This window comes from Marmota marmota, unplaced genomic scaffold (genome assembly GCF_001458135.2).
Source record: "Marmota marmota marmota unplaced genomic scaffold, marMar, whole genome shotgun sequence".
NCBI classification, from domain to species: domain Eukaryota; kingdom Metazoa; phylum Chordata; class Mammalia; order Rodentia; family Sciuridae; genus Marmota; species Marmota marmota.
In genome coordinates, this window is record NW_026000000.1 from 8,114,296 (window position 1) to 8,126,288 (window position 11,993).

General features: G+C 44.4%; 1 protein-coding gene across 7 annotated transcripts in view; it reads right to left on the reverse strand.

The window, feature by feature from the left end:
• Positions 1 to 11,993, reverse strand: part of Wdfy4 (WDFY family member 4) — a 274,400-nt gene that overhangs the window by 6,345 nt on the left and 256,062 nt on the right. For 5 of the 7 annotated variants that reach the window (XM_048807491.1, XM_048807492.1, XM_048807495.1 and 2 more), the window contains 3 exons: positions 9,131 to 9,310; positions 7,171 to 7,353; positions 5,451 to 6,423 (listed from right to left, as the gene is read on the reverse strand). In XM_048807491.1, coding sequence (XP_048663448.1) covers positions 6,226 to 6,423; positions 7,171 to 7,353; positions 9,131 to 9,310 — 561 coding nt within the window. In that variant the 3' untranslated portion in view covers positions 5,451 to 6,225. Of the gene's footprint in view, positions 1 to 5,449; positions 6,424 to 7,170; positions 7,354 to 9,130; positions 9,311 to 11,993 lie in introns of those variants that run through there. The other 2 variants (XM_015498911.2, XM_048807497.1) reach the window with 2 other exon arrangements.

An 11,993-nucleotide genomic window follows, 5' to 3' on the forward strand; every position in this document is an offset into this window, starting at 1 on the left:
ACTCCAGTTCCCCTGTGTGGAGGTTCAGTTGAGAACAATGGCAGTGTAGGTAGATTTGTTCCCACCTCTAGATCACTGCGTACTCTCACTTCATCTCTGTCCCTGTACTGTGGAGACTCTGAAGTCAGTTTATTCTCAGATTACTAAGTTAACATCCTCTTGTTCCTAATTTCACCTCCTGGTTCTCTGTATCTGGGCCTTGGTCCCAGTCCCTACATGTGGGTGCTCTCAGGCCAACTGCATATGGCTTCTTACTGGATTTTTATCACTAAGGGAGAAGAACCAGGCTCCACTCAAGTGATGATTCTGTGAACTTCTACTAGGCTTCATATAGCAGTGGTTGATTCAGAAGCTCAATGATCTTGTTGAATGAATGAGTGCTGAGTACACAGAAGACTCTCACTTGTGCCCAGAAAAGAATGTACCTGCCATCCAGCCACCCCAGGCTCCTCCGGCTGACCCACAGGTTGAGACTACACCCCATGAAGCATGGATCCTGGGACTCTTTGGAGCAAGTAGGCAAAATGGAGATGGAGATATTTCCTGTGTCATGTCCTCATTCTGCCCAAAACACACTTACCCGAACTATGCCATCGTGACTCCCAGTGATGATGACATGGTTTGTGTCCCATGCTGGCCCCTCCATCATGCAGCAGCAGTTTATGGCTCCGTCTGGACCCCAGGCTGTGGTGATGCTGGCCAGGGGCTGTCCATTGACATTCCATAGGGACAAGTGGGCTCCAGCACAGGAGACAATGGTGCCCTGCAGCAGTAAGAGCAGGCTTTACCCTAAGCTAGAGTCACTGCTAGCCCATCTGCCACTTGCTTAGTCACTCACTTTGTATATCCAAGCACCCCAAACTACCATCTTGTAAAGACCAACTAAGGTCTCTCAAGACCCCCTAAGACATCACCTCTTTTCAGATAATTCATAGGTCTGTTGTATCTTCACACAATTATAAATTCTTTGCTTATTTCATACTACAATTATGTGTTTGGATATTGCTTTCCCCAGCAAATGTTGAATGGCCCACCTTTTGGTCTCCTCCCAGCTCCCTCTCCCTAGCCTTAACCTAGTGGCCATAGAAGACTCAGCCTGAAGACCACCCCTGGATCTGGACATAGGGCCTATACATGGTTGGCCACTCTTGCTCCCAGAAAGACATTTTGGAGTTCCTCTGGTGGAGGGCGGGGTACAGAGGCTCAAGTGACTGCACATGGTTCATAAACTCGTGCAGTGCCCCTCAGGAGGAACTCTCTGAGGAGACCCGTTCCCATTGTATCTGGAAAAGTTTATATTCAAAGGCTTTGCTTTCCAAGCCCTGTCTATCCTGTACCCAAGAAAGTAGTGGCCCTGCCTTTAAGCCTTGCCAAACTACAGAAGGGATGTAGTAAGCTTAGTGCCCTCCCTAAAACTGTGCCCTATTGTGGTACTTTCTGAATTGCTAGGGATAGACTGCCTGAAGCCAAGGACTATGTCTAAAATATCTCTGCCCTGCTCCCAGCCCTGGGCCCAGAAAGCACATCCTGAACTCAGCTGACTCCAGGACAACTTGCCTTCATGCCAGTGTTCTCCTGGGTCTAGGAACACAATTAATTATGCGTTTTATGTTCTCCAGATCAGGGATTGGGGCCTTCCCCAATACATCAACTCATCTACCTATTCATTTACCACATACAAATCCATCATTTGTTCATCAATCCTCCATCTGCTCATCCACTTATGCCCCCACAAATCCATCTATCCACACTCCCAACTATTTGTCCATCCATCCATCCATCCATCCATTTACCTACCATCCATCCACCTATTCGTCCTTCTATCTTTCTACCTATCCATCCATCCATTCGTCTCCCATCCACACATCTAACATTAGTTCTATATTCAAGCCTACAGGGAACAACACTTCCAGCCCAAACTGGTACCAGAAGATTCTTTCATATTCTCCCCTTCTCATTTGAGCTTTCTGCTCACATTATCCATGCACTCAGCCCTGGGGGTTTTCTATGAGTAGAGGTAGAAACCTCTGTGTCTCAGGAAGCTCATGCCCCACAAAGGGGCTTCAAACCTAGAAGAAACTGCACACTGATGTACATATTTCTCTATCTTCTCACACACATGTCCCTGAGAGGTTCACCTTTGCTAACCAGCATGGAGGAAAAAACAGGGCACCAGGTTCAATAATTGACAGAGAGACCACAGACATTTGTTCATTCAACACTGAATTGCAGTTAGGAAGATAACTTCTTCAGCCATGCCTACCAGATACTTTTGCCCCACTCCCTGATGCCTATGCTAGACCAGACACCTCCCACTGCCCTAAACTCCCTGAGAACAGAAGGTGACAAAGTAAAAATTAAAGCTAGACTCAGATGTTCCCCATGCTCATCTGTAGTGAATGGTCTGTACATGTTAGGCCCTCTACACTCTGATCAGCATCTCTTTTGTCCCCAGGTTTTCTCTTGGAATATTGTCTAACATGCTACCATACAGATTTAAAGTCATGGGAGGCCACAGAATGGAGAAATGGGAGCTTTACCGAGATGTCACTGATAGCGATGGCTGAGATGCCCTCTTGGTGGGGAGGCAGGCGAGCCACGTAGGTGAGGAGGTCCAGGTCCCACAAGATGCAGGTGGCATCCTGGGAGCCACTCACCAGGAGGCTGAAGGCAACAGATGCTGCCAAGCATGTGACAGCCTGGGAGTGTCCATATAAAGCCTGGGGACAGGAAAGAGAACCATGAGTTATGAGAGGGGATCCTCAATCTAGCTACCTGAAAGGACTCCCTAACTTCCATTTTACTCTTGGTCCCAGATGAGAAAACAGATTCAGCATGATTCAGTGACTTCAGAGCCTAAGTATGGACATGTGCATGTGCAGGTGTGCAGGTCCACTGCTGGCCTCTGGGTTTCATCCATTTCCAGAGGTTGAGGCCCAGCTGGGGAGAATCAATGGTCCCTTTATGACAACCCAACCAGGGGCTAGCAATGTCCTTATGCTTTGTCTTCCCCTGAATTCATCTGAAATCCAAAGCAGTCCATAACATGATTAAGTTTCAACAGATAAAGTTGAGACATATAAAGTCTCAACAGACCAGCAGCCTCAACAGCATCTGGAGTTTTCTAGCTATGCAAATTATTGGGCTATACCCCCAGACCCACTGAATCAAGCTCTGAGGGTGAGACCATGTAATCTGCATTATCATAAGCCCTCCAGGAGATTTTCAGTGCATGCTTAAGTGGGAGATGCATCCCTCTAGGAAACTCAGAAACAAATGTGCTTGTGAACTAAACAGAAGGAGGAAAGGAGGTCAAGTCATGTCAAAAAGTTTTGACTTTTTGAGTATGATGGATCTGGGTTCATGTCCAGTGGGGACTTAAGGCCTTGCTCTTGGCCCTCAGGTTTATCTAATTTGGGGCTTGGCCTGATTCATGAATGGTTTCATGTTCAGATCTGGCTGGAGGCCTTGCTTTCTCTGTACATGTTCCTAAGGGGCTAAGGTACCCCTGGGCCAATTGCTGCTGGTAACTGTGAATATTCAATCTCAAGCATCCCAGAAAGCCTGATCTGAGACTCTCTATGCTATACATGCTTGCTGTTCCCTGGAATAAGCCATGGGGTTATGGAGGTGGTATTATGGAATGTGATTGTCCTGGCTTACCTAGTGGCAAACCTCCACCCTTAGGGTACAGACAACTGCTCACTCATTTGGGTCAATGAGGCTGAGCATCATTTTTCAAAGCTGTCACTTTGCCTGATCAAAGCAATTAAAATTTTCAGCCACAGGTTCTTGTTTGTCCTCAATGGATCCTAATGTGACACCAACCAGATGGTAATGGCAAATTTTTGCACATGATCCATGGAAGATTTGGGTTGTTTCAGGAAAATGGAAACTGTCTAAATAAACAGAAGAAAGAGAGGATTTGACAGGACTTTCTGATCCTCTTCCCAGAATGAACTAAGTCTGATGATTACGTTCTGACCACAGGAACACAGCAACTCAAAAGTGGGGACAGAAAAGGGCTCCCTGCTGAGGACCCAGAGAGAGCAGCTCTGAGACTGCACCTTACACGGGGCAGCTTGTGTACACAGCACTGCCCACTCGGTTATCCAGCCCATCAGCTATGGCAATAGAAAGCATCAGGCCCCCCATCATTTGGAAAGCAAGGGAAATCAAGGAAGTTTACAGCACTTTTAAATGTGTTCCCTATGGGCTCTTTAGTTTTTCGGAATAATACTTCTCTGTAGGCCAATTAAAATATCTTTATTATATCATCTTCTACCTAAATAAAGTAGCAAAAACTAAATGTAATCAAATAAAAACCTCTCAAAATAATTCCTCATGATGATTATGTTGCAATGAGATGGGTACTCTTAATTAATTGTTGGTGGCATTGTAAAGTTATAGAACCATTTTGGAAAACATTATGTCACTGTGCAGTAATTCTACTCCTCAAAATTTATCATAAGGAAAACAATCAGAAGCAAACAAGATGTTTTCTGCAGCATTATTCAAAATTGCTAAATAAAAAAAACCTTGGAAATAACTTAATTGTTTTGTTTTAGAAGAAATGGTTTATTAAACTATGGTGTACTGACATAACAAAACAATTGAAATGTAATTTTATGGAAATGAAATAATCTGGAACAATTGAAATGTAAATTATAGAGGCTGTAGAAAAAATAAAAACAATTTGATAGGCTATGTGGGTAAAAATGGAATAAAAATATCTACACAAAGATCAGAAAAGTATAAATATGTATATCAGGGATTGCAGTATGCAAAAAATGAAAACATAGAGAGTTGTCTTTGAAGTGAATTTGAAATTTCTCCTTAATGTTGTAATATCTTTAAACATTTTTAAAGTTGTTTATGAAGTTATTTAATGATGACTTCTCTGTCTAAAGGTCAGGGAGGGACCTCTTTACTGAGTACCCAATGGTTTGGGAGAATCCCCAAGGCCGCATGAGACTTTACAGGAAAATGATAAAGCATTTTATCATTTAGTCTAGAAAGTAAGAGCACGTGAAATTCCCTATGCCCTTTTCTCTGGATTTGGAGCTAGGAGAGGATGATACATTGCATTTTTATGGTTTCAATATCATGGGCTCTCTGGCATACCTTTACTGCTAAGGGGGAGTTCAGAGTAGCAGCAGAAGGGTCATCTCCAAGGTCAGGATGAACTGTCTGCAGTCTCTGGGGTGAGCCATAAATAGGTATCAGTCCAGACTTCAAACTATACTACAGAGCAATAGTAACAAAAACAGCATGGTACTGGTACCAAAACAGGCGGGTGGACCAATGGTACAGAATAGAGGACACAGAAACCAATCCACAAAACTACAACTATCTTATATTTGATAAAGGGGCTAAAAGCATGCAATGGAGGAAGGATAGCATNAATGGTAGTGATATCTACTACAAAGGACTGCATGAGAAATGAGAAAATGGGTGAGAAGTGTTTGAGGTGGAAGCTGCACACAGTCAGCTCTCTGCCATCTCAGCTTTATAATGGTGGCCATGGTGGCACTTGTGGCCGAGGCTATGAGGGCAGAAGGTGAAACAGGTTTTCTTACTTCAGTCTTATTTACCACAACTTAAAGTGGGCTTTGCTGCAGAACAGTGGTTCTCTTACTTTGGGGGCACACCACAACATGTAAATGCTAACAACACCCAGTCTTTTCCAGTGGGTTAGACTGAGTAAAAGGATGGGGATCTATATTTTTAATAAGCCTTTTGCATTTTTTTAATATGTTCTTACAGATGCAGATGATCTACTTTGAGGAATTTGCCATGGAGAATTGGGTGGGTGGATCCAGGTCAACGGGGCAGTCTAAGGCATGATGGAACCACTTCCTCAACCCTGGGGAAGTGTCCCTTCCCTTGCTCCTATCTGCAGCCTGGCTGTCCAGGCAAGTAGGCAGCTGGTTCCAGGTTGTGGGCTGGGGAGTCTGGCATTCCAGAGTCATCCAGGCAGATGAAAAGCATCAAACCAAGATCACCAAAGTATGTTTTCCCCACTGAAGCTCAGGGGTACCTGACATCCACCACATACCACCCTATGTCCAAGGAGCAGCCCAGGGGTCACTGGTTCTTGCAAGAATGAGGGGAGGACTCAAGAGGGTCTCTCATAATGCTTTACATTTCAGCAGAAAATTCCAGTAAATAAACAGTCTCTTGTTCCCAAACCTGGCAACAATCTTCAGAGCCTTAATGGCTTCCCTAAGCTCTGCAGACCTGGGTGGAACTGCAGCCGTGGGCCAAAAGCAGAGAGAAGGGAGGGAAAGAGGGTAGTTTGCAAGGTAAGGGTGGTCTCCTCCTGGCCAGGCAGGTACCTCTGGGGCTTGGAGGCTGAACTGAGGTCTCCTCTGCTGCTGTCTGCCTGGGAACAGACATTTTCACATCCTCAGTCTTCCAAATCTGTCCAGAAAAGAGAAAATATCATCGGCTGGGGAAATTATCATGTCTGCAGGCTGGGAGTGGCCCAACCTATTCTTTTACACTGGGAGGATCCTGAAGAAAGGGAAAGGGGCTGCCCTCTAACCCTTTCACTTCTGATGTTAATTTATCACCAGGGACTGGTTTAGACTCCAGTTCCCCTGTGTGGAGGTTCAGTTGAGAACAATGGCAGTGTAGGTAGATTTGTTCCCACCTCTAGATCACTGCGTACTCTCACTTCATCTCTGTCCCTGTACTGTGGAGACTCTGAAGTCAGTTTATTCTCAGATTACTAAGTTAACATCCTCTTGTTCCTAATTTCACCTCCTGGTTCTCTGTATCTGGGCCTTGGTCCCAGTCCCTACATGTGGGTGCTCTCAGGCCAACTGCATATGGCTTCTTACTGGATTTTTATCACTAAGGGAGAAGAACCAGGCTCCACTCAAGTGATGATTCTGTGAACTTCTACTAGGCTTCATATAGCAGTGGTTGATTCAGAAGCTCAATGATCTTGTTGAATGAATGAGTGCTGAGTACACAGAAGACTCTCACTTGTGCCCAGAAAAGAATGTACCTGCCATCCAGCCACCCCAGGCTCCTCCGGCTGACCCACAGGTTGAGACTACACCCCATGAAGCATGGATCCTGGGACTCTTTGGAGCAAGTAGGCAAAATGGAGATGGAGATATTTCCTGTGTCATGTCCTCATTCTGCCCAAAACACACTTACCCGAACTATGCCATCGTGACTCCCAGTGATGATGACATGGTTTGTGTCCCATGCTGGCCCCTCCATCATGCAGCAGCAGTTTATGGCTCCGTCTGGACCCCAGGCTGTGGTGATGCTGGCCAGGGGCTGTCCATTGACATTCCATAGGGACAAGTGGGCTCCAGCACAGGAGACAATGGTGCCCTGCAGCAGTAAGAGCAGGCTTTACCCTAAGCTAGAGTCACTGCTAGCCCATCTGCCACTTGCTTAGTCACTCACTTTGTATATCCAAGCACCCCAAACTACCATCTTGTAAAGACCAACTAAGGTCTCTCAAGACCCCCTAAGACATCACCTCTTTTCAGATAATTCATAGGTCTGTTGTATCTTCACACAATTATAAATTCTTTGCTTATTTCATACTACAATTATGTGTTTGGATATTGCTTTCCCCAGCAAATGTTGAATGGCCCACCTTTTGGTCTCCTCCCAGCTCCCTCTCCCTAGCCTTAACCTAGTGGCCATAGAAGACTCAGCCTGAAGACCACCCCTGGATCTGGACATAGGGCCTATACATGGTTGGCCACTCTTGCTCCCAGAAAGACATTTTGGAGTTCCTCTGGTGGAGGGCGGGGTACAGAGGCTCAAGTGACTGCACATGGTTCATAAACTCGTGCAGTGCCCCTCAGGAGGAACTCTCTGAGGAGACCCGTTCCCATTGTATCTGGAAAAGTTTATATTCAAAGGCTTTGCTTTCCAAGCCCTGTCTATCCTGTACCCAAGAAAGTAGTGGCCCTGCCTTTAAGCCTTGCCAAACTACAGAAGGGATGTAGTAAGCTTAGTGCCCTCCCTAAAACTGTGCCCTATTGTGGTACTTTCTGAATTGCTAGGGATAGACTGCCTGAAGCCAAGGACTATGTCTAAAATATCTCTGCCCTGCTCCCAGCCCTGGGCCCAGAAAGCACATCCTGAACTCAGCTGACTCCAGGACAACTTGCCTTCATGCCAGTGTTCTCCTGGGTCTAGGAACACAATTAATTATGCGTTTTATGTTCTCCAGATCAGGGATTGGGGCCTTCCCCAATACATCAACTCATCTACCTATTCATTTACCACATACAAATCCATCATTTGTTCATCAATCCTCCATCTGCTCATCCACTTATGCCCCCACAAATCCATCTATCCACACTCCCAACTATTTGTCCATCCATCCATCCATCCATCCATTTACCTACCATCCATCCACCTATTCGTCCTTCTATCTTTCTACCTATCCATCCATCCATTCGTCTCCCATCCACACATCTAACATTAGTTCTATATTCAAGCCTACAGGGAACAACACTTCCAGCCCAAACTGGTACCAGAAGATTCTTTCATATTCTCCCCTTCTCATTTGAGCTTTCTGCTCACATTATCCATGCACTCAGCCCTGGGGGTTTTCTATGAGTAGAGGTAGAAACCTCTGTGTCTCAGGAAGCTCATGCCCCACAAAGGGGCTTCAAACCTAGAAGAAACTGCACACTGATGTACATATTTCTCTATCTTCTCACACACATGTCCCTGAGAGGTTCACCTTTGCTAACCAGCATGGAGGAAAAAACAGGGCACCAGGTTCAATAATTGACAGAGAGACCACAGACATTTGTTCATTCAACACTGAATTGCAGTTAGGAAGATAACTTCTTCAGCCATGCCTACCAGATACTTTTGCCCCACTCCCTGATGCCTATGCTAGACCAGACACCTCCCACTGCCCTAAACTCCCTGAGAACAGAAGGTGACAAAGTAAAAATTAAAGCTAGACTCAGATGTTCCCCATGCTCATCTGTAGTGAATGGTCTGTACATGTTAGGCCCTCTACACTCTGATCAGCATCTCTTTTGTCCCCAGGTTTTCTCTTGGAATATTGTCTAACATGCTACCATACAGATTTAAAGTCATGGGAGGCCACAGAATGGAGAAATGGGAGCTTTACCGAGATGTCACTGATAGCGATGGCTGAGATGCCCTCTTGGTGGGGAGGCAGGCGAGCCACGTAGGTGAGGAGGTCCAGGTCCCACAAGATGCAGGTGGCATCCTGGGAGCCACTCACCAGGAGGCTGAAGGCAACAGATGCTGCCAAGCATGTGACAGCCTGGGAGTGTCCATATAAAGCCTGGGGACAGGAAAGAGAACCATGAGTTATGAGAGGGGATCCTCAATCTAGCTACCTGAAAGGACTCCCTAACTTCCATTTTACTCTTGGTCCCAGATGAGAAAACAGATTCAGCATGATTCAGTGACTTCAGAGCCTAAGTATGGACATGTGCATGTGCAGGTGTGCAGGTCCACTGCTGGCCTCTGGGTTTCATCCATTTCCAGAGGTTGAGGCCCAGCTGGGGAGAATCAATGGTCCCTTTATGACAACCCAACCAGGGGCTAGCAATGTCCTTATGCTTTGTCTTCCCCTGAATTCATCTGAAATCCAAAGCAGTCCATAACATGATTAAGTTTCAACAGATAAAGTTGAGACATATAAAGTCTCAACAGACCAGCAGCCTCAACAGCATCTGGAGTTTTCTAGCTATGCAAATTATTGGGCTATACCCCCAGACCCACTGAATCAAGCTCTGAGGGTGAGACCATGTAATCTGCATTATCATAAGCCCTCCAGGAGATTTTCAGTGCATGCTTAAGTGGGAGATGCATCCCTCTAGGAAACTCAGAAACAAATGTGCTTGTGAACTAAACAGAAGGAGGAAAGGAGGTCAAGTCATGTCAAAAAGTTTTGACTTTTTGAGTATGATGGATCTGGGTTCATGTCCAGTGGGGACTTAAGGCCTTGCTCTTGGCCCTCAGGTTTATCTAATTTGGGGCTTGGCCTGATTCATGAATGGTTTCATGTTCAGATCTGGCTGGAGGCCTTGCTTTCTCTGTACATGTTCCTAAGGGGCTAAGGTACCCCTGGGCCAATTGCTGCTGGTAACTGTGAATATTCAATCTCAAGCATCCCAGAAAGCCTGATCTGAGACTCTCTATGCTATACATGCTTGCTGTTCCCTGGAATAAGCCATGGGGTTATGGAGGTGGTATTATGGAATGTGATTGTCCTGGCTTACCTAGTGGCAAACCTCCACCCTTAGGGTACAGACAACTGCTCACTCATTTGGGTCAATGAGGCTGAGCATCATTTTTCAAAGCTGTCACTTTGCCTGATCAAAGCAATTAAAATTTTCAGCCACAGGTTCTTGTTTGTCCTCAATGGATCCTAATGTGACACCAACCAGATGGTAATGGCAAATTTTTGCACATGATCCATGGAAGATTTGGGTTGTTTCAGGAAAATGGAAACTGTCTAAATAAACAGAAGAAAGAGAGGATTTGACAGGACTTTCTGATCCTCTTCCCAGAATGAACTAAGTCTGATGATTACGTTCTGACCACAGGAACACAGCAACTCAAAAGTGGGGACAGAAAAGGGCTCCCTGCTGAGGACCCAGAGAGAGCAGCTCTGAGACTGCACCTTACACGGGGCAGCTTGTGTACACAGCACTGCCCACTCGGTTATCCAGCCCATCAGCTATGGCAATAGAAAGCATCAGGCCCCCCATCATTTGGAAAGCAAGGGAAATCAAGGAAGTTTACAGCACTTTTAAATGTGTTCCCTATGGGCTCTTTAGTTTTTCGGAATAATACTTCTCTGTAGGCCAATTAAAATATCTTTATTATATCATCTTCTACCTAAATAAAGTAGCAAAAACTAAATGTAATCAAATAAAAACCTCTCAAAATAATTCCTCATGATGATTATGTTGCAATGAGATGGGTACTCTTAATTAATTGTTGGTGGCATTGTAAAGTTATAGAACCATTTTGGAAAACATTATGTCACTGTGCAGTAATTCTACTCCTCAAAATTTATCATAAGGAAAACAATCAGAAGCAAACAAGATGTTTTCTGCAGCATTATTCAAAATTGCTAAATAAAAAAAACCTTGGAAATAACTTAATTGTTTTGTTTTAGAAGAAATGGTTTATTAAACTATGGTGTACTGACATAACAAAACAATTGAAATGTAATTTTATGGAAATGAAATAATCTGGAACAATTGAAATGTAAATTATAGAGGCTGTAGAAAAAATAAAAACAATTTGATAGGCTATGTGGGTAAAAATGGAATAAAAATATCTACACAAAGATCAGAAAAGTATAAATATGTATATCAGGGATTGCAGTATGCAAAAAATGAAAACATAGAGAGTTGTCTTTGAAGTGAATTTGAAATTTCTCCTTAATGTTGTAATATCTTTAAACATTTTTAAAGTTGTTTATGAAGTTATTTAATGATGACTTCTCTGTCTAAAGGTCAGGGAGGGACCTCTTTACTGAGTACCCAATGGTTTGGGAGAATCCCCAAGGCCGCATGAGACTTTACAGGAAAATGATAAAGCATTTTATCATTTAGTCTAGAAAGTAAGAGCACGTGAAATTCCCTATGCCCTTTTCTCTGGATTTGGAGCTAGGAGAGGATGATACATTGCATTTTTATGGTTTCAATATCATGGGCTCTCTGGCATACCTTTACTGCTAAGGGGGAGTTCAGAGTAGCAGCAGAAGGGTCATCTCCAAGGTCAGGATGAACTGTCTGCAGTCTCTGGGGTGAGCCATAAATAGGTATCAGTCCAGACTTCAAACTATACTACAGAGCAATAGTAACAAAAACAGCATGGTACTGGTACCAAAACAGGCGGGTGGACCAATGGTACAGAATAGAGGACACAGAAACCAATCCACAAAACTACAACTATCTTATATTTGATAAAGGGGCTAAAAGCATGCAATGGAGGAAGGATAGCAT